At 43.4% G+C, this 21,257-nt stretch overlaps 8 protein-coding genes across 8 annotated transcripts; 3 read left to right on the plus strand and 5 right to left on the minus strand.

Moving 5' to 3' along the window:
* Positions 1-164: 164 nt before the first annotated feature.
* Positions 165-1,642, minus strand: TOT_010000638 (uncharacterized protein; the record flags this gene model as incomplete). Its single annotated transcript, XM_009691183.1, has 6 exons — positions 165-491; positions 679-730; positions 845-1,083; positions 1,195-1,242; positions 1,275-1,380; positions 1,434-1,642. 6 exons carry the CDS (start codon positions 1,640-1,642, stop codon positions 165-167), a joined length of 981 nt encoding a protein of 326 aa, XP_009689478.1.
* Positions 1,643-1,962: 320 nt separating this feature from the next.
* TOT_010001281 (uncharacterized protein) lies at positions 1,963-4,365 on the minus strand (the record flags this gene model as incomplete). The annotated part of the gene is made up of 1 exon (XM_009691184.1): positions 1,963-4,365. One exon carries the CDS (start codon positions 4,363-4,365, stop codon positions 1,963-1,965), a length of 2,403 nt encoding a protein of 800 aa, XP_009689479.1.
* Positions 4,366-5,649: 1,284 nt separating this feature from the next.
* Positions 5,650-7,533, minus strand: TOT_010001282 (uncharacterized protein; the record flags this gene model as incomplete). Its single annotated transcript, XM_009691185.1, has 1 exon — positions 5,650-7,533. The coding sequence occupies one exon, from the start codon at positions 7,531-7,533 to the stop codon at positions 5,650-5,652; it is 1,884 nt and encodes a 627-aa protein (XP_009689480.1).
* An 840-nt stretch (positions 7,534-8,373) lies between these two features.
* Positions 8,374-10,335, minus strand: TOT_010000641 (conserved hypothetical protein; the record flags this gene model as incomplete). The annotated part of the gene is made up of 1 exon (XM_009691186.1): positions 8,374-10,335. The coding sequence occupies one exon, from the start codon at positions 10,333-10,335 to the stop codon at positions 8,374-8,376; it is 1,962 nt and encodes a 653-aa protein (XP_009689481.1).
* A 609-nt stretch (positions 10,336-10,944) lies between these two features.
* On the minus strand, positions 10,945-11,672 carry TOT_010000642 (conserved hypothetical protein; the record flags this gene model as incomplete). The annotated part of the gene is made up of 5 exons (XM_009691187.1): positions 10,945-11,011; positions 11,109-11,158; positions 11,190-11,321; positions 11,427-11,468; positions 11,511-11,672. The coding sequence occupies 5 exons, from the start codon at positions 11,670-11,672 to the stop codon at positions 10,945-10,947; spliced, it is 453 nt and encodes a 150-aa protein (XP_009689482.1).
* Positions 11,673-12,081: 409 nt separating this feature from the next.
* TOT_010000643 (DEAD-box family helicase) lies at positions 12,082-17,660 on the plus strand (the record flags this gene model as incomplete). The annotated part of the gene is made up of 14 exons (XM_009691188.1): positions 12,082-12,234; positions 12,267-12,446; positions 12,511-12,804; positions 13,196-13,265; positions 13,299-13,381; positions 13,483-13,872; positions 13,944-14,084; positions 14,153-14,250; positions 14,326-14,496; positions 14,612-15,458; positions 15,554-15,645; positions 15,762-16,159; positions 16,231-16,560; positions 16,705-17,660. 14 exons carry the CDS (start codon positions 12,082-12,084, stop codon positions 17,658-17,660), a joined length of 4,203 nt encoding a protein of 1,400 aa, XP_009689483.1.
* Positions 17,661-18,255: 595 nt separating this feature from the next.
* On the plus strand, positions 18,256-19,735 carry TOT_010000644 (uncharacterized protein; the record flags this gene model as incomplete). The annotated part of the gene is made up of 3 exons (XM_009691189.1): positions 18,256-18,740; positions 18,940-19,050; positions 19,279-19,735. The coding sequence occupies 3 exons, from the start codon at positions 18,256-18,258 to the stop codon at positions 19,733-19,735; spliced, it is 1,053 nt and encodes a 350-aa protein (XP_009689484.1).
* A 322-nt stretch (positions 19,736-20,057) lies between these two features.
* Positions 20,058-21,238, plus strand: TOT_010000645 (conserved hypothetical protein; the record flags this gene model as incomplete). The annotated part of the gene is made up of 3 exons (XM_009691190.1): positions 20,058-20,528; positions 20,640-20,858; positions 21,110-21,238. The coding sequence occupies 3 exons, from the start codon at positions 20,058-20,060 to the stop codon at positions 21,236-21,238; spliced, it is 819 nt and encodes a 272-aa protein (XP_009689485.1).
* Between the last annotated feature and the right edge of the window lie 19 nt (positions 21,239-21,257).

Here is a 21,257-nt window from a genome sequence, read left to right on the forward strand (position 1 = left end):
TCAAATACTATATATTAACTTAATTATTCATTATAGCTTCTATGTTACAGTTTTAACCACGCTCGGCCGCACGGTCGCACGGTCGCTCCTACAGCTGTCGTTGGATTACACCCTTTCCACCAATCCGGTGAATCAACGGTGCTTTTCATTTTATGGCTTCCTTTTTAATTTACCATCACTCCCTCTCTACTTTCATTGATGTAATCCATTGCTACTACGCAGCTGTCCGACACTACTTTCACCTTGTCACCTAAGTGTTTTTCCAGCGCTTCCACTATCTTCTTTGTACATTCTTCGTCCTCGTTTATGCATCCGCATGATCCCAGTGCCAGTGCTGCTTCGTGTCTTGCCATTGGCTCCTCATCTTCATTTTTCAGGCATTCTATCAGTGATTCCACTGCCGATATCGACTGCATCTGCCCTAACACAAACGCACATTCATGTCTAAACACTTCCGATGCTTTATCCCTAACAAGTGCCTCTCCGATGATCTACATTAACAATGAAACTGTGTATGATACTGGTCCGCTTTGTGTAAATGACTATAACATTGGTTTGAAGTGTAACATTGGTACAGTTTAACAATGTGTGTAAGTAAGGGCATGATGTGATGCAAACATACTTATAATGACCCCGATATATGTGCTATGTAAATTCTTTTTAGTGTGCATCTCCTACCTTGGCAGCTTCGTCTCCTGATATTGCTCTTATTTTATACAATGCCTCGTATCTATTAATTTATTGTTATAGAGATTACGGGCGTTATCTTGGTTAAATAGATACTGGCCCAGTAGTATAAAACAGTTACAGTTAAAAACTAATTACTTTGTTATGTAACACTCACCTTTTGTATATTGCAAGCTCTTGATTGAACAGCAACTCTGATAATCTTTCCAGATCCCTGCTACCGGGTTCATCTGATGCTTCCACTGGTACTGGGTCAATGGCTCTGTAGGCCGAGGTGGATGGTGGCGCCGATGTGCATCCGCAGATGTTTGCAGACCCAGCACTCTCTAGCGAGTGTAAGGCCAATATACACGTGTCTCTTACGGCTCTACATTGGTCCTTTGAGAACCTTCTAATCTATTTAACGATTAGTTTAAGTGGGCAAACAATATGGTATTTGATGTATTCTTTAAGTATTTAATTGTCAATTTAACTAATTTAAGCTTCTATCGTGAGTACAAAACCTACCAAATCCTTGTAATTTGTCGATTTTAATGCTGCCAAGGCCTCTATTGCCTAAAATAAGAATTTAAACTCAAATGAATTACCTCGTGTCGGACCATGGGATCCTCTGATGCGTCCTCCACCAATTCTGACAGCCTTTTGGCTGCGTTTACACAACCGGATTGGCCAATTACATATGCGATTTCATGTCTAAACATTTAGAGTATTACTTTACTCAACAACTCTATTTAAGTCAAGCGTACCTCATGAAGGTGTCAAAGTGGACCTCAAAGGCCGAAATTAGTATTTGAGTGGCATCTTCTATTGGAAGATCTCTGCAAAAATATAAAGCTCGCAGCTGAAGATATAATGGAACATCCTTGTTGAGCAGAATTGATTTTACAAGGGTTGCAGAAGGTCTTGCGAACTCGTCCAGCTTATTAAACTCATCAATGGCAGATTTTATATCCATATTTTAACATTAATCTAACAAAATATCTGCGGATTATATTTACAAACTTGATAATATACAAATAAATATAAAATGAGCTCAGGTACACAGCGGCCACATGACAAACAGAGAATAGAGTATATAAACCACAACACATTAAACGTTATTTACAGTAGCGATATTTCAGTGTATTACTACACTTTAATACAATGAATGGCCATTCAATACCCACGAACAGGGTATTTATGAGCGCAACAAGTGAACCGGAGAATTGCACACAGGTCGAGCAATTATTGGTTCAATTGAAATCGTTTGGCCTATCAAACAGGCGCACTCGGCCACTACTCATTGTCGAAGTTTTTCACGTAGTCTCTGAACATTTCGTCGTTGTTCTGCATCTGCTTGAAGTGCCTGAGCAGCTTCTCACAGCTGGCCAAAAACACCTTGACGCCCCGCTCGTTCTTGACCACCTGGGTGGTAATGAAGAACTTCCTGTACACGGAAAACAGGTCCTTGATGTCGAGGGGGAGGAAGCGAACGCGCTCGACGCCGACCAGCGACTTGAGCATTCGCTTCAAAAACGACTCGATCTTGTACTCAGTGTCCTTGTACTCCTGCAGGTGACTGACGTCGATGTTGTCGAGCACCTTGTTGTCGTCGACGAACTTGAAGTAGACGGCGGAGTTGTAGAGGTACTTGTTAAGGACCTCGTTCTCGAAGGTCTTGGCCTCAATGGACTTGTTGTTGTGAGTAATGAGGTTCCTGTAGAACTGGACGTAAGAGTCGACGTTCTTCCTAGATTTGCCGACGCGGACGATCCGGTCGTTGAGGTTCGTGTAAGCCTTGCTCTTCTTGAACACGTAGATGGCAGCCTCAACCTGGTGGAGGATGGGCAGCGTCAGCTTGTACATGCGATCGTGGGTGAAGTAGTCCTTGCTGTCGAAGGTGTAGCAGTCGCCCTTCTTGCAGCGCTCCAGGTACTTCTCGACGTAAGGAGGGCACTCGAGCTGCTCGTCCTTGCCGCAGATGTCCTCGGCGCGCACGTCGACGCCCGCGTCGAACAGCTCAGTGCTCATGCGGTCGGCGTTGATGTAGTGCATTATCACGTCCTTGCACATCTTCGAGTAGTACCTGGAGATCGTGGCGTGCCGGGCCAGGTTCGAGCTCACGAGGTAGTCCTCGAAGTCGTTCATGAGCAGGGGCACGTTGTCGCCTGCGAGCGTCACCTTGTTGCCGAAGGTGATGGACTTCGCGAGGTTCCTCAGGTAGCGGTACCTGCCGAGCTTGAACATCCAGAGCGTCGCGTTGCACCAGGAGTAGAACCTGACGAGCTTCGAGACTGTGAGGAAGCGCACGAAGAAGAGCGTGGCCTGGTAGAGGAACTGGTTCAGCACCTTCTCGCCCTCGTTGTTGTAGTAGTTCAGCTGCACGTTGTGCTTGGTCAGCGTCTTTACGAAGTGGGTCAGCGTCTTCTCAGAGTCCATCCTGAAGATCATCTTCAGGAAGCCCACGAGGTGCTTGCCGCGGTGCGCCTTAGAGTTCTTGAAGGCGCGCATCGCGAGCTTCGCCTGCGGAATGTGCGGCATAAGGATCTTGATCCTGACGTTGCCAGTGAGCAGGTGGTTGTCGAAGGTGTAGCAGTCGCCCCTCTTGCAGCGCTCCAGGTACTTGTCGAGCATGGCGTTGCACTTTTTGTCGTCGCACAGGCCCTCAGTGCTCACCTTGCCCTCGTTCAGAGCCTCCCTCATGTACATGCCGGCCTCGTTGTCGTCGAAGGAGCCCTCGAGACACTGCTTACAGAGCGACGCGTAGGCCTCGGAGAGCGAGGCGAACTCCTCGGAGTCGTTCAACAGGTATTCCTTAAAGTTGCGGTTTACCGCGAGCATGTCGACCTCCTCCAAGGACAGGTTGGCGTTGAGCGTGGCCACCTGCGCGATCTCCATGAGGTCGGACTTGACGAAGTATCCGAGCGCCGCAGTAAGCGTCTTGCTCTGCTCCACTCTATCCTTGACTTTCGAGTCGTTCAAAAATTTTTTGAAAAACAGCGCAGCCCTGTAGTAAAACAGGTTAAGCGCCTGGTCGTTCTTGTTGAGAAACTCCACCTTCTGCTGGTTGTGATGGGCCAATATTTGCACGAAGTTGTCCAGTGAGTTGTAGTTAGTTCTTCTGAGCACAGCAGACAGCAGTCCGCTTTCCAACTGCGCTCCCGATTGATTGAACAGGGCGAACGCGTAGTCGACCTGTGCGAGCCTCGGAAGCTTCAGAAGGACTCGGTTAGTCATGTTGACCACTGTTACGTTGTCTAGAGTCAGGCAGTCGCCGGCGCGGCAGCGGTCTCGGTACAGCTTTAGGTATTTGTCGTTGAGGAGGCCCTGCTTACTCTCGGGCAGCTCCACGATGTGCTTCTTGAGGTGCTCGCTCATGAGCTTGTTGATGTGCTCCTTCTTTTCAAGCGCCTCCCTCGCATTAAGAAATAAGTCCATGTTCCCGGAGGCGGAGTCCGCCACGATTCTCAGCGGAACTTCGAGCCCCTTCTCCACATCCGCAACCAGATTCACCCCCGTATCTCTGATTTCTTTCGATTTCTTCAGTATCTGCGCGGTACTATCATTAAAAAAGTTGAACCCTTTGGAAAACGAGTCCAACACTTGTTTTGCGGCATTGCCAAGCCCGTTGGCGCCCTCATTTATAGAATTTAAAACCGCATCCTCGACGCTGGTTACCTTTTCCCCAATCCTGCTCAAATTGGCCTGAGTTTTAGATAAATCGCTCATAAGTGGCCCATGTTCTGAGTGAGGTGCCACGCTCAGCGAGTTTTTTATGAGCAGGCGGCTCAATATATAAATTAACAATGCTCGAGGCACTACCATTATTTATTATTTGTACTCATAACATATGTCCTCTACTGTCTATATGTTCATCCTGAGTGATACACATATCGTAGACAATTGGTAAATTCCTTTTATGCACATAAGTGCATAAGAAGAAGACTGTCACCTACAGCCTAAATCAGTACACATTAGACTAACAACTGGAGAAATAAAGTGAAATAAAATATGTGTTAAATTTATGAGTGCTTTGTAGCTTCAAATTGCCAATTATAGCATGTTCATCACTAGTCATTCTTGGAAATCTACTCACTGTCTAAAATCGTATTTTACACCTAAATATTCTTCATTTGTCAATAATACTACATTTTGCATTACTTCCTCATATTTTACATAATATTTTATGTAAATTTTCCGATTTTATAGTATTTACATTACCTCATTCTTTCCCAATTTCTACCTACTTTTGTTCCATATTAACATTATTAATTCCATTTACACCTCTATTTGTTAACTTTTATTTGTTTCTCTCACATTATTGAATAAATCCTTACCTTATAAATTATGTTACAGCCTTAACAAATATAAATTTTATTATTCCACACATTTGATAGAATGTTACGATAAACTACCATATTGCCTTATAAAATTCAAATTGTCACACACATCATTTATCCTTGGATAATTATAATTGTGTTTTGTTATAGAATCCTCAGGATTAATGTACATACTCCGTAATAAAGTACGGTTTCAATGCGTCACTGTAACAACCCATTAAAGCACGATCTCCCACACTTGATTGATTTCTGACCAACTGAGTGTAGCAACAGACGCATTGCCTAACTCTTGTATAAATAGCTATAGTACATTATATTTATGTTTATGTTTTAAGGTGCTGTCCGGACTGGACTGCTAATACGATTGATACACCGTGACGCTCATTTACCGTATCCGAGGAAATACACATTGTGGGCGCTGTGGCCTTTGCTTCAGAGGGCAACCCTTCTGCAGCCACGTGCCTACGGCCTAGTCTTAAACGCCAATCCATGCGACGGGCAATCTCGAGGTGCCGAATTTCGATCAGTGCCAATCACTGAATTTGTTGAGCGATACCATAGATTAATGGCGCCCGGTGACATGACAAATATGATACAGTGTCGACGCAATGGCGCCTTTGCACTAGGGTTGCTAGTGAGGGATTTATACTGACGTAGTCAATCCAAAGAGCTTGCTAAAGTCTTTGGCAGCCTTGTTCAACTTTTCATCAATTTCGTTCTGGGCCTTGTTCACCTCGGGACTTTCCTCCTTGCCTTCAGTTCCCTCTTTTCCTTCAGTTCCCTCTTTTCCCTCCTTGTTCTCCTGTGGTACCTTCTTCTTGGGCTTGCTCGTCTTTAATAGGCCCCAGAGGTTGCCAAAGTGCTTTTTCTCCTCCTCCTCTTCTTCCTCCTCGGGGACCTCCTTGCCCTCTTTACCCTCCTCGCTTGCCAGCTCCTTCTCGGCCTTCTTCAGCTCTGCTTCCTTCAGCTTCTGCCACTCCTCCGAGAACCTGTCGCTGTACACTCCCTGGTGCGGGTCGTGTAGGTACGAGAAGAGCACCAGCTGTGTATCCTTGGTGAACTTGTTGACCTTGCTCAAGCTCACGGCGATTCCGGACTTGTACAGGTAGTTTCTGAACTGCATGAAGACGTTCCTCACTCTTGGTATCTCAAGGTACACTCTGTCTCTGCCGGCCACGCTGGACATGAACTTCATCATGGTCTTGCTCGAGTCCGTCAGTCCGTGTTTGAAGGAGAGCTTCTTGGCTCTCCAAACGAACTCGAGGGCGCCCTTGTACAGGAACCTGTGCAGTATACCGTGGTTCTTCGTCTTGTAGGTAGCGTTGGCCACGTTGCGGTTGTACAGCGTATCCTTGAACTGCTCCGGAGTCATCCTGCCCCTGTTGTAGACCAGAATTCTTTTAAACCAGTTGGGCTGCCTCGCCTTACTTCCGTTGAACAGGTCGAATGAGACTGATACTTCTGACAATGCTGGCAGCTTTGTGTTCAGCCAGTCTTTCGGGTCCAGGAGGTCCACGTTATCGAGAGTTGTGCAGTCGCCCTCGTCGCATCTTTCCAAGTAGTTCGTGACTGTCTGCTTGCATGTGACCTCGGCGTTGCCCTTGCAGTACTTGGCTGGGTCCGTTGGGTGCGTGAGAAGGTACTCTGCCATGAGGAATGAGATCTTCTTGTATCCGAGCGCTACAGATATGGCGTGCTTCACCATTCTTGCGAAGGCGACGGTCAAGTTCGGGCGTGGTCTGTAGTTGCTTATTGACAAGTAGAGCGCCAATGAGTCCATCAAGCTCTTCAAGTCAGAGTGGCTGATGCCTATCGTCTGATCCCCGACCATGTCACGAACCATCTTTACCAGCGGCATTCTGTGCTTCAGCTTGAAGAAGGTTCTCAAACCTCTGGACCTGTTGCTTCTCATAGAGGAGAAACGGTTCTCATTCAGATACTTCTGGTAGTAGATGGTGGAGGCGTAGAGGATTTCATTCAGGAGCATATAGTTGTTGGAGTCGGTTGACACCCTGGTTAAGTTCCTCCTTAAAAGCTCATTGTTGAATTCGGAAAGGGAATTCTTGCTTTTCTGCTTCCTGAATGCGTCGGCGAAACGACTCCAGACAGTATTCCTTGCGCCCGACTTGTCAAACACATACTTGGCCATTTCATATTGACCCAAGTGTGGAAGTGTTATTTCAAATTTACCGGGTACTGAGAACACAGTGACTGGATCCAGTGAGTAACAATCACCAGATTTGCAACGATTTACGTACCTGTCTATGATCGACCTGCAGGTCTCAAGTTTGCCGACACAGAACAAGTTTGCGTCAACCTGGTGACTTGCAAGATAGTTGTTCATTTTATCCGTGATCTCTCTCACGTAATTGACATCGTCGACTGCCTTTTCTGTTGATTTTACGAACTCCTCGGGCTTGTCGCTCTTGAGGTGCTCCTGAGATTTTTTAACGACAGTCAAAGAATTTGAGTGATTGAAAGAAAAATAAATAAGTGCTAAGCACCTAAATATTAATTGTACTCCCATTTTAATTGTAATTTACGGTATGCTGTTAGACAAATTACAGAGAAAATGTGTGATGGCTAATAATAAGTTGTAATATAGTAGTTATTGATTTATAAAAAATAAATAAACAAGTTCAACAACAAAATTTATAATTATAGAACCTTATTTAATTATATTTAATAATTTGATATGTCTAATCTCAATCATGCATAGCAGTGCAATGGAAGACATAGAGTGCCAGGCCTTTTGATTAGCACCGATTCTATCCTCAGTTTCGGAACAACAGTGCTTTAAAATGAAATAAAAATGTGTGAAATTGCGATACTATATTAACAGCTAACATGTAGTGTCACACATTATTGATAATGCACAGATTCGTGAACAAACCCCTTACACATTTGTTAAATTTTAAATTAAAATTAAAGAATAATCATTGTTAAACAAAAATTAGTAGTTATAATTAAAAGTAAACTTCGAATTAGTTGACATACATAGGAATCATTTCTGCAATAGACAGAAACTACTTTTTATATTAGACGAAGATATTCTAATTTATTTAGTGATAATGATTAATTTATGTTAAAAATTGGTTATAATATATTGTTGATGTGATTTATTGTATAATTAACCACATTGATGTTAAGCCTCATTACGACCAGTTGGTCACATAACATGTACTGTACATTAGCATATTCTCCGTATATAAGACAATATCAGATACAACAGACACAATTGTATTAAATGCTACAGTTTATAACTTAAACTTGTGCTCATTATGTACACTTTACTTCATGTTGGAGTCTCTAGCCATTATTTGCCACTATAGCTACTAAATTCTATGCAAATTCCAAATAGTGCTCCTTAAGCTTGCGAGAATTCGAATTGTGGCTCCACCTCCTTTGTTCTCAGATTCGGTGAATGTCCAACGGGATCAACCCTGGTCCACTCGCCCTCCTCGTAGTTCTTCAGGTTCTCCTTCTCCCAGTTGAAAGAGAGAGTGGGCTCATATAGATTCTGAGGCTTTTCAGCCTCCTCCTCATTCTTCTTGTTGTTCTTCTTGTTTAGTTTAATGACGTTAGCAAGGTCTTTGTAAGGAAGGAGCGTGTCGAAACAAGTTTGGACGTACTTGATGACGCTGTCCTTGCTGTCAGAAAGCCGGGACTGGAAAAAGTAGTTTCTGTAGGCAACAAAAAGAGCCTCGAGCACGCCCTTGGATGTCTTTATGGGATCGGAGCCGACGAGATTCTGCAAGTAGCCCTTTAGGGGCTTCTCGACGCTGCCGCTGAACATTTTGGAAAGCCTGCCCTGCAAGTGCCAGACCTTGTAGTTGATGGTGCCAAAGTACATGTATTTAGAAAGGACCTCGTGGTCCTCGGAGGAGTACTTGGCCTTCTCGGTGTTCCTTTCGATCACAAGGTCGCCGAACTGCTTGTTGCTTAGACGCCCGGTCCTATGAAGAAGGAAGTCGAGGATGAGGTTCTTGTGCGCGCGAGAGTTGGTGAAAAGCTGAAGAGCCAAGTCGAGCTGGCCGAGGTTCGGAAGGCCAACGTTGAGAGGGTCCTTACCGTCGAGCAGCATGGTGGGATCGAGGCGCACGCACTCGCCGTCCTCGCACCGCTCGAGGTAGTCCATGACGCTCTGGTAGCAAGTGACCGGGGAGCTGTCGCCGCAGAACGAAGTGGGCTTTACGGGCACCCTCATCAAGTACTCGGACATCAGGAAGCCGACCCTCTTATCGCCAGTCAGTTTGATTATGGCGTGCTTGACGATTTTGGAGTAGGAAATGTTGAGTCGGTAGTGCTCGTTGGTCGGATCGGTGCTCAGGTAGAGCGTGTAGCTGTCGATTATGTTATTCAAGTCGCGCATGCCAAGGGAGAGGACCTTCACCTTAGCGACGTTACGCACCATTTTGATTAGTTTGCGCCTCTGAATCCACCTGAAAAATAGGCGGATGAACTTATACTTGGAGTGCTCGGCGAGGAAGGGGTGCTTGAAAATGAAGGTTAAGTAGTTGAGAGTGGAGTTGAAAAGCGATTCAATTAAAACAATGCGATCGTTTTGAGGGTTGGAAATCTGGTCAGCGCTTTCGTCCTTGTCGGACTCGGAGCTGTTTTCACGGGGGCCGGTGGTCTCGTCCGTTTGGCCACCACGCCCACCCTGGTGTCGGGAACTCGGGCCCTCGTCAGGGTCAGAACTAGAGTGGTCGGCAGGGCTTGCGGCCGAGCCACTACTCCCAAGCGGTTCTGAGCCCTTGCCGTTGCCCAGGTTGGAGTCTGACTCGAGTCTTTCGAGGTTGTGCCTGATTAGCTTCTTGTTGAAGGATTCCAGGGACCTCGGGTTGCCCTTGACCTCCCAGTACAAGTTCTTGCAAATGTCGTACGCGGGAGCCTTCAGCCTGGCCTTGGAGTCGTTGAAGACCTTCCGGGCGAACGTGAACTGAGTGAGGTTGGGAACGAGGAGGTTGAAGCCGTTGGGGAACTCAATGAGTTTGATGAAGTCCAGAGTGTAGCAGTCGCCAGCCACACATCGGTCGGAATAGAGCTGGACGAGCTCGTGGCACCTGTCAGTGTTACGCTTGCACAGTTCCCGGGTGCAGGGCGTGTAGCTCTTGAGGTACTTGGACATTATGTCGGTGATCAGGTCGGGGCCAGATTCCTTCAGGCTGGGGAACTGGCCCTTGAAACTCTCGCTCCGGTCCCTCTCCTCGGACTTGACATTGGAGTCCGGAGAGAGACTTTTGCCCTTTTTCTTGAAAAATCGGAACGGGTAGACACTGCTCGTGGAAAAAATTAAGTAGGGGAGTAAAAGGAACAAGACTGACATTTTATGTTAAACGAGCTCATGTCATACTTAAACGGCGTAGATTACATACAAGTGGGACTTAAGCGTCCTGCAACAGGGGCGAATGCGATAGGATACTGGGACTGACAGGACGCAAACGTGAGATTGTCTAATGCTACCATGCACCGAAGTGCAACCTAACGCGGCGCTTCCGGAACGACCGAGAGCGTACTCAAATATTATGTAAAAATATTATAAGGGAATAGCTAGATTAAATATGTAATCATGGACCGGTGTCCTCGAATAAGTTCCACACTGGCAGCCGAAGGCTGATTTGGCAACTAGAATCCTTACACATTTCAACGATTATATGCTAGTTGGCATTGAACTTGAGTGTTTACTTACTCTACAAATCAACAATGATCCCTATTGGTGTTTAAATGAGAAAAAGACTACATGGAACCATTCCCCACCTGTACAGGGAGACCTAAGTTGTGACTTAAACCAGCTAAATACGGAGCATATGCTATTTTTATACATACAATCTTATCATATTTAAAATAAAATCACGTGTTACAGTGTTCACTGGTCAATCTAGGAGGGATTAAGCGCCAGTCGCATGGTCACTGGCTGGTGGGTGGATGCTGTAAACTATAGCTTCAGTTTCTCCAGTTTGCGAGCCATGGCCTCCTCACGTTGCTTCCTTATCTTAGCAAGCCTAATTTTAATTAATTAGTTATTCCTTCGTCCCTTTATTTCATTACGTATCTGATAGCTGGATAAAGATTCTACACATCTAATGATACACTAAATACCTTTCCAAGTCGGCCTTCGCTTTTGGCAACTTCCCTTGCGCCATAAGTTTCTAAAGCAAAAATATGAGCTGAAAGGGGTACCATTTTCTCCCTTTCGAACTTTTGTCTTTCCAGCTCCTCCCGTTCACGTCTGCTTAACTCCACTATCCCAGTTTTCTCTATGCTTTTCCTGGTTTTATTGGGGTTGTATACTTCAATCAAAGGCTCGTACTCCTGTTACACGAGGTTAGATAGTGACATAGGTACGTATGGTATAACGTATAAAAGGTATAGTAACTAGCTGCTAAACTGCTAGTAAATTGCTCAACTATGTCATACCGATTCAGATTCTGACTCAGACTCGTCTGATTCTTGAGATTCCTATAAGAAATTGTGAGATAAAACGTAAACTTGAGCACTTACGTCAGGTTCGTTTGGCGACTCGGGTTCCTCGTCCGATTTGTGCTCAGATTCGGGCTCAGAAAGCTCCTTATTCCTAGCTATGATCTCATCAACGGAAGCTATGTAACGAGACCTTCCTTTGGCAGTAAATTTTTTGTGACTTCCTCTGCCTCTGAAACCCATTTCTTCCAAGTAAATTTAATCAAATTATATGGTATATTAATATTTTCTGGATTATAATGTAATTTAAAATATCGACAAAGGAAAGTGTTTCAAATTATGATAAGGGGTATGGATATTTAAACATCAACAATGTAGTAAACACATTGGTATCTTATGAATTACGATAAAAAGATAAATTGTTGTTAACCATAATTTTACAATAAACAGCAAGTATTATAATAATCAAACACCAATGAAAATAAAACTTAAACATCTAAAAGTGATTCCTGTTTTAAATTCCATATGAAACAGCCCGATATAGCACATACAGAAAATGGAGGTTATGGAATTTTTTGTTAATTTCCATCAATTTTTGTAAATCGGTGTAAACCGAATATAAGCCCTTGACTTTTACTTAATTTGTAGGATAATGGTGGACCTTTGGGACACGGATTTGCATAACGCCAGGACTCTGGTGAGAGTCGCCAATGATTATGCCAGTTTGTACAGTACGCAGTCAAATAAATCAGAACACCTTAAATATATTACAATAATAAGGGCAAAAGTGGCCTCCTTGAAGAAAGTTAGTTGGGGAAATCAGATATGCAAGTGTAGGCAGTAAACAACCTGGAAATTATGCTCAGTGACATGGACTCGCAACCTGAAAACGTAGCCTTGAAACAAGCCAGGAGACGCGATTTAGACGAAATAGTATTTTCAGTTCGCTCTCTGGAATTAATGCTAAAGAATACTTCCACCGAAAACAATTATTCTCCGACCCGGTATAACAACACGGTAAGATATATGCCTAATTAAATAACAGATTCCTCAGTGTGCACTTGTTAAAAATTATTCATAGGTGTTAAGTCCAACTGACGTTAACAATATGACTAATTCCGACGTATCCTACTATAGAGATACGCTGATTAAGATGCAAGACGACGAATTGGACCTTTTGGATACCAGCGCAAGTGCAATTAAAAACATCAGCAGTAACATAAGAGACGAAGTAGGACTGCACAACAGATTACTAGGAGATGTGTCAACATCAATAGACCAAGCAGACTCATACGTAAATCGCAACAGAGATAGATTCAATGAGATCATACTGAGAAGTAATAAGAGACAGTTGATGTTGATCATTATGTTTTTGGTCTTTGTGCTGATTTTGTTGTTAGTAATATAACAAAAAAAAATGTTATTAATTGTGTCAAACACTATATGATTCAGAGCATATAAATTCGCAAAGTAATCTTATTTGTAAAATGTATGAAATTTTAAAGTTATTATGTAATATATGTTATTGTATGAGTGAAATAGAGGTTGTAGATGTCAGTGTGTCGTCATAATGGAGTCGAAGAGCCTTGAGCAAAAATTCCATTTAAAAAAGCAAATTTTAAACAGATTCACAATATTAAAAGGTAGTAGAGATATATAATGGGTAGAAAAACATCGAAGAAGAAACGTAAATTTCAAGTATGGCTGAGAATTAGTTATGTAGAAGTAGTTAGTGATATAGACGAAAATAAGTGATTAAATTGTAGGAAAATACATTTAAAGAGGAGGAAATTAAAGGATACCTGGCGAAGGTTAAAAAATTTGCAATTTCAGAAGGTTTATTGGAGAAAATTTAATAAAAATGTACAGATGATAAGGCTAGAATGAGGTCATTGCAGGATTCTACATCTATTAGTAGTAAGAAAGCTATTAAGGTGGAAGAGGAGGACGTAGTTGAGGATGAGGTGTCTGAACCTGAGGAACTATCGGAGAACAAGAGGTTTGAGTGTGGAGATTAATAATGATTTTCAGTGAACATGAAGTGTGTGAAGAGGAAACATTGGCAGATAAGGATGAGTTAACATTCGAAGAACAAGAATCATTATTAGAAAAAATGGATATATTGGATACAAAAATGACCATTTATGATGAAACAAGTGGCCGTGGAGATAGCTCTAAACACAGAGTAACTGCCACAGATGATGCTGATGATAACAGTAATGCACAGGGAAAGGAATCCGATGGTACTGGTGACGCTACTACTATGAGAGCTGATGAGATACAGCCTGATTACAAGACAATACTGATTGAGAGAGATGGAGAAATTGATTTGAAAAGACGAAAACTACCATGTTGTATGATGGAACAGGAGATAGTGGACTCAATTAGAAATCATGATGTGGTCCTAGTGACAGGGGACACAGGAACAGGAAAGTCAACACAAGTCAGTATTATGTAGATTATTGATAGCGGTAGTGGCAGTGACGGCAAGTTAAGGCTAACACGTGTGTTTAGATTCCACAGTTCTTGTACGAAAATGGATTCTGTATTGATAATAAAATCATCGGAATAACGCAGACGAGAAGAGTAGCATGTATGGCAATAGCAAAGCAAATAGGAATGGAGTTGAGTTCGAGGCATCTAGTAGGATACCAGGTACGCACTCAATAAATGTTTACAATACCACTGGACCCGTTGAACACGCATTAATAAGATGGACGCAGATAAGATATGATAAGAGCTACAATGAAAGGTCGTGTAAAATTAAGTTGATGACGGATGGAATACTGATTAATGAGTTGAAACGTGATATACTATTGAGGTAAGCAAGGAACCAGTAGATAGAACTAGATAGTTGAGGCAGATATGGGTAACAGCTACTGTAATAATTGAGTAGTATTGATGACAAAGAGGGAACACATGATTACTTTAGCAAATACAGTGTGATTATAATCGATGAGGCACACGAAAGAAAGATTAATTCAGATGTATTGATTGGATTATTATCGCAAATCGTTAAACTGAGAAGGAAGAAATACAGGGAAAATAGAGAGATGTTGCCACTGAAGTAAGTATGACAACATTAGTAGCACAGACACTGGTTATATATGTGTAACAGTTGTTACAAGTTAGAAAGTGGCCGATTGAATAATCAGTAATGCCAGCGCATTAACGATAAATAGGTTGGTGATAATGAGTGCAACGATAAGAAAGGAGGATTTCCTGGAAAGTAAGCTGTTTGAAAGGATAAAGCACGTGCACGTGCCGTCCGAGCAGGTTAATTATACAGTCCACTATAACAAGAGTACGCCGTCAAACTACTTGGCTGAAACTAAGAGGAAGATATTGCAAATACACAGAAGATTGCCTCCAGGAAGCGTACTGGTGTTTCTTACAGGAAAGCAGGAGTTGTATGACCTGAAGAGGCTCTTACTGAGTAGTAGACGCAGGAGAAGTGTTGGCACTGATGCTACTGCTACTTGTGCTGGTGCTGGTACTGATGCTGGTACTGATGCTGGTACAGATACTATGGGCACTGCTACTGCTACTGGTGCTGATGCTGATCTTGATCCTGGTGCTAAGGCTACTGCTACCATTACCAGTACGACCACTAACAATACAGAGACGAAAACAGCTTCAATAAACAGGAATTCAGATGTCGAAGAAGTAAAGGATGACGATGAGATATTTGAATTGAATGAAGATGAGGAATATGTAGATACAGATGCGGATGAAAAATTGACTGGAGATTCAGAGGATGAAGAACGATACTGTAAAATTGAGTCACAAGTGGGAGTAGAAAGGAGTGGTGGTCCAGAAAAAAGGGGAAAGGCAGAAACAGATGACCCAGGAAATCAAGCAGAAAATAAAGAAAAGCTAGAAGTGGGAGAAGAGGAATGGGAAGAATACGAACTTCAAGCATTAACAGACAATTACAAGAAGTCAGTAGATTGTAAATGGCTAGGATCGGATGGAGGTGGAAGGTTAAATGTCAAAATACTTCACGCTTCGCAGACTAATTACCAACAGGTACTGAGAGAATTAAGATACAGCATAGTTTCAACACAGTTGCACTTGTTAATTATGAAGTTTTGGACATATTTGCACAAGTTAATTGTATTTAGATGAACTGTTTCATGTTGCCTGATGATGATGAAAGAATAGTAATACTCTCGACTAACGTGGCAGAAACGGCAATTACAATACCAAACATAAGGTATGGCCATTGCCCTAGTGTTATTAGGTAGTATTATACGGTAATATTATATTGTGCTATTAACCTGTAGCATTAATCAGCTAGCCGATCATTAAGCTGTAAATATAAATAGGTAGATACTGTAAGTATTTGAATACCATTGAAGAGTTAAATAGATACGTGGTTGACTCCGGCAAGGAGAAAAGGAAAGTGTTCAACAACGACAAGGAATATGAAAACTTTGAAATCTTCAACATCTCAAAGTCGTCTGCAAATCAAAGAGCAGGACGTTGCGGAAGACTGGGGCACGGACACTGCTATAGACTGTACACGAACGCAGTGTTTGAAAACACGTTTCCAGAACAGTCGCCAGTGGAAATACTGGAAACGAACCTGTGTTCCATGGTGTTGCTCCTGGTGTCAATGGGAATCAACCCTCACAGTTTCACGTATTTGACAGGGCCACCAAGAGGACACATCGACAACGCAATAAGGGCGCTGGTGGTACTGGGGATCATAGAAGTGGATCAAAAGGGTAGGTGGCAGTTATTAGGAGGTATTAGGCAGTATGTGTGCGTTAATGGGCAAATTTAATAATTCGTACAGAAACGAAGAGGAAAATGGATGATAATTGTATGTTCAATGATCCGTTTCTGCTAACGCCTGACGAAGTAACAAGTAGTGGCAATGGAGGCAGTACCAGCACCAACGCTGACTATCGCAGGAGTAAACTGGAGGTGACGAAGCTGGGAAGGTGTGTGTCACTAATGCCACTGGAGCCCAGATACGCGAAGATGATATACTGCGTACTGTCCAGGAGAGTGAAGAGCGTGAACTTTATATCAATGGCATTCCTAGTTGTCGCAGTTCTCTCGTTCAACGGGCCATTTTTCATTCATTCAAACATGTCAGGCGACGCAGTGGTAGATCAGCTGGGTAGTAGTGACCACGTGGATGGCCTTAAGAACATTAGCGGCAAATACAGTGATGGTAGCCGTAGTAGTGCTGATAAGAGCAATGATGGTAGCCGTAGTAGTGCTGATAAGAGCAATGATGGTAGCCGTAGCAGTGCTAGTAAAGGCAGTGCTGGTGCAGGAAGGAGCTGGACGAACGACCTGGAAAAATATGTCTGGCTGCTGCGCGGATACTCAAGGGCGGAGAGCAAAGTTGGCTTCTGCAACAGCCAGAACGTTAACCCGAGGGCGCTGGCAGAAGTGTTTTTGCAGGCGAACCAAATACACCAAATCATCAGCATCAACTTCCCAAAGTTGTCAGTGAAAGTGGATTTCGAACGTTTGGAGAAGCTGAAGAGGCAGGAATTAAGCGTCTTGGGAGAGTGCGTAGTAGAGGGACTAGTAGACAGAGTGGCAGTGGGAGTGCGGCACCTGGGAGCAGAGTACGCGGGCAGCGACGAGGGCAAAAGTGTTAACAGAAGCTATCGGTGCGCTAAAATGGGAGTGGTGCCGGTGTACCTGCCAAGCAACTACCCGAAGCACGAGTGCGTAGCGTACAACTACCTCATGGGCGACGAAAGAATAAAAATGTGCAACGTGGTACCGGTGAATCCCACACACCTGGCGGTGGTGAACAGCAAACTGGTAACGTCGAGAGAAATCGAAAGGAATCCGGAGCCTCGCTACGAAAACGGGGCAGTTTGGGCGTACGTGAGGCGGTACTACCAGCCGCTGAGCTACTTCCTCACCACGGCGAAGACGAAGCTGCCGGAGGAACACCCTCTGGTACTGAGGACGTTTTCGGCGGCGTTCTGCTTCGGCCAGATTTACTCGAAGCTGGCGGAGTTCAGCGACAGGCTGGCGGTAGGGAAGGGCGACTTTTTCGCGCCCGTGGGCAAGAGGAGCGTCCTGCGGAGTTTTATCGCAAAACTGCAAAAGTTCGGAGTGTATAATCGCAACGCATTCGAATCTGTGTATAAAAGGGACAGGAAGTTCCTGTTTGAGGAGTACAGATCACTTCTGAGGGGAGATGTGCCCCAACTGGAGGAGGTGTATCAAGCTCTGCCCGTACAAATCAACTAGGCGGTCTATAGCGGTAGTTGAGCAGTTTGACTCCACACATGGTTAATAGCGGCCATTGGAACGTGATTCATGGTTTAATATTGATGCTTAGTTGGTACTATCTGTTACACCGAGGCCCAATATGTATGAGATTCGCACATGACAGAAAACAGAGAAAACAACTCCTTTGACCATAAAAACGGTAAAATTATCAATATTACATTTGTTTTGTTATAAATAACGAGTAGCCGTGGCTAGTTGCGGCTGAAATGTAAAAATAGTCATAAGTGTCAAACACTGCTGTTAATGAAGGTCGGATGGTGCACTTATGTTGTTGTTGTTTTCATTAGTGAATTATGTACAATATTTTCATCAGTTTTAGTACAGTTGGTCCAAATAAATATTTTAGTCAATAATTAGTGCCGAGTGGGCGGTTATATGAAGCCGCTTCCGTTGATTCTATTGGTTTTAGTGTCGAACAGATAGGTTCATAGCATTAATCCAGTAAAGATAAAGTAGAGAATTTTGCACAAGCGCGTTTTTAACGAAAAGTAAAAAACTAAGGGTGAAACGACTCTTAACGTAAATAAGCTGTCAGTAACTTAATGTAGTCGGAATGACGCAAACTAACATCGAGGTAAATATAGAGCCTTCAGGCGAGGCTGGGCCTGATATTGTAAGTGGGCATCAGCAGAGTACGCAGCCCCTTGGCCGCCAGCAGGACGCGAACACACCGAGTCCGGGTGCGGAACACCACGACAGCGAGCATCAATCGGCGCCCACGGAGGGGGCAGGCGGCGCCCAGCCGGGCGTGGAGGAGGTCAGCCTGGGCTCGAGCCTGCAAATAAACAACTCGCTCGGCCACGTGGTCGAGTACCTCGTGTGTTTAAAGAAGTTCAGGGACTCGGAGGGGGGCACGAACAGGCCGATTTCGGACCCGCTGATCGAGCTCGTTTTGTTCTCGCCCCTCAGGGCTCTGATGTTCATCAAGCTTTCAATCCTGTTTTCCATCTTCGTGTCGCTCCTGCTCTGTGTGCCGGAGCTCCTGATGTCAAGGATTAACAATTTCCCCTGCGAAAAGTGCTTGAAGGTGATCACAATGTAAGTCGGTGGTTTCGGTACACAGGCCAGCTTAGGTTTATGTTGTTGGTTTATTTAGCTCATTAGTTGGTTTATCTATTTGTTTCAGCAGTTTGAGGTAGTTAAACTCATTAATTAGGTTCCAATATTCGCCCTTAGCTAGTCAACTTATGTCCTATATTGATAGTTCTTACATCGACGCTAACTCATTAACGTGCAGGTGGTTGTTCGTTTATCGCATGATTGTGCTTTCACAATTCACATTTAGGGTTTTATTCTTTTATATATTCTCACAACTCGACAATAAAACAAGTCAGGAGGTGATATACTGGTAAGTTTTAAGTAGCAGCAGTGGTATTATTTTATTGGTAGTATTGGTACTGTTGTTATTGTTCGTAGTATAACTATTGGTACTGTTGTTATTGTTCCTAGTATAACTATTGGTACTGTTGTTATTGTTCCTAGTATAACTATTGGTACTGTTGTTATTGTTCCTAGTATAACTATTGGTGGTAGCACTAGATAGGGTGGTTAAGTTACTCACACTAACGGCACGTAGTATGTACGTCATCACGCAAGGCAGGGGCTGGGTCATGAGTAGAAAGCTGACGAGCTTTAGCTACTTCTGGTACGGGCTGGGCATGATACTACACAGACTCCCCAACATGTGCAATCGCAGGTGGCTCTACGCCTTCATATTTTACATCCTGTCGGTCAACGTGCTGAGGTTCGCAGTGACAGTCATACTTTACTACGTCACCTTCCCGCCGAGCCACGAAACAGCAAAGCGCCTACACCTAGGAGCGCACCTGGTGATGCCCAAGTGCTCATACAAGGAGGCGAAGCTCGAGTCGAAACCGCTGAAGTCAGTGACCTGCGGAATCTGCCTGGACGATTTCGCCGACGAGGACATTCTGAGGCTGCTGACCTGCGCGCACGGGTTCCACGCAAACTGCATAGACCTGTGGCTTTCACGCAGCGTGAACTGCCCACTGTGCATGAAGACCCTAATTTAATATTATGCTTAAGAACATGTTTATTGTGTATATATGGGTATTGAGAGTAGGAAAATGTGGGATAGCGAGAGTATTTTGAGTTTGTGTAATCAATAGTGTGGTATACGGAGAGGTTGGAGTTAGTAAGGTAGACTGTGGAAGACAAAGGGTATACAAAAAAGAGTAACAATGAGTAATTTTTAATAAAAATGGCTAAAAATAAATAAACGTGGTAAAGTAAACATATTTGTGACTGAAGAATAAAAATTGCGTGAATAATGAATGAAGGTGTAATGAAAAAAAATTAGTAGGGCCACACCTTACACATTAGTTAATATTTACAATGAAATACCCTGATGAAAATGACCATTTGTTACAAGATCACTCACATGGGAGTAGAAATGGTAAAAAAACAAATAACAGTTGGAGTACTTATCAGAATTACGAACTAAACAGGTTTAAATCGGGAGGCCAAAAACCATCGGAACCACCTGGCCAGGAATCCAACGAGTACACGAGCAAGGACACCACGTTCGAAAACTATCAGTACGGAGCTGAAATTAACTCCCAGAATATATATACTAACCAGAGGCCCACCGGCCTTGAGGTGGACTTGATGAGCAACAAATTCAACAAACTCTGCGTAGAGCTGTACAACTCAGACTACACAACAGAACTCTACTTTTACCTGCTCCTGGCAAACATAGTTATTCTAATAGATACAATGTTTTTTGACAAATTCATTTGTATATTCCTTGAGTTCGCAGTAATTGTGTTTTTCTTCATGGAGGTGTACTCAAACTATCTGCTCCACGTAAGTTTTATTTCTTTTAACAGCAGCTATTGGTTAAATGGGCAATTTATCCTCAGTTGTGAATATAGTTAGTTGCCTTTGTTACACATAGTATGAATGATCACCTAACAGGGCTCGAAGTACTATAAGTCTATTGAGGGACTGGTAGACACGACTATGCTTTCGTGCTGTATACTGTATATAACGAGCGGTGGGTACCTTAGGTACCATTACGGCGACGTGGCGAGGCCTAGATCAGCCGAGTATTTTGAGGTTTTTCTAATCCTTGTAAGGCTCGTTGTGCAGTTTTATAGGCTGATCCGCTACTTCTTCAGACACCGGAAGGCCAAGGTAATACTTATATCACAAATATTTTGAATATTCGACCGGCAGCTGCCCTGCCAATTACTCACTTGATAATTACGAAATTGATGAATTATTTTAGAAACTGTTCGGCGAATATATTGCGCTGCCTGTGGTAAACACTGTATAGTAGATTTATTTAATGCCCAGAAAGGGGTTTGTAATATAGGTGTAATATAAGTTGCACATTTTTTACATCATGGGTTTCTAGTTTAATAAATGATTACCTCTGAAAGTAGCATGTTGGTGCTTTCAAATATATAAAAAGAGATAATAAATGGCCTTTGATAGACAAAAAAATACATATGGAATCTCCACACCCCCTATGGCCAATTAACGCACCATATGTTTGGAACTTTATGAGTTAAATGAACCAAAAAACTGTTA

The sequence above is a fragment of the Theileria orientalis genome, chromosome 1 (genome assembly GCF_000740895.1).
Source record: "Theileria orientalis strain Shintoku DNA, chromosome 1, complete genome".
NCBI classification, from domain to species: domain Eukaryota; phylum Apicomplexa; class Aconoidasida; order Piroplasmida; family Theileriidae; genus Theileria; species Theileria orientalis.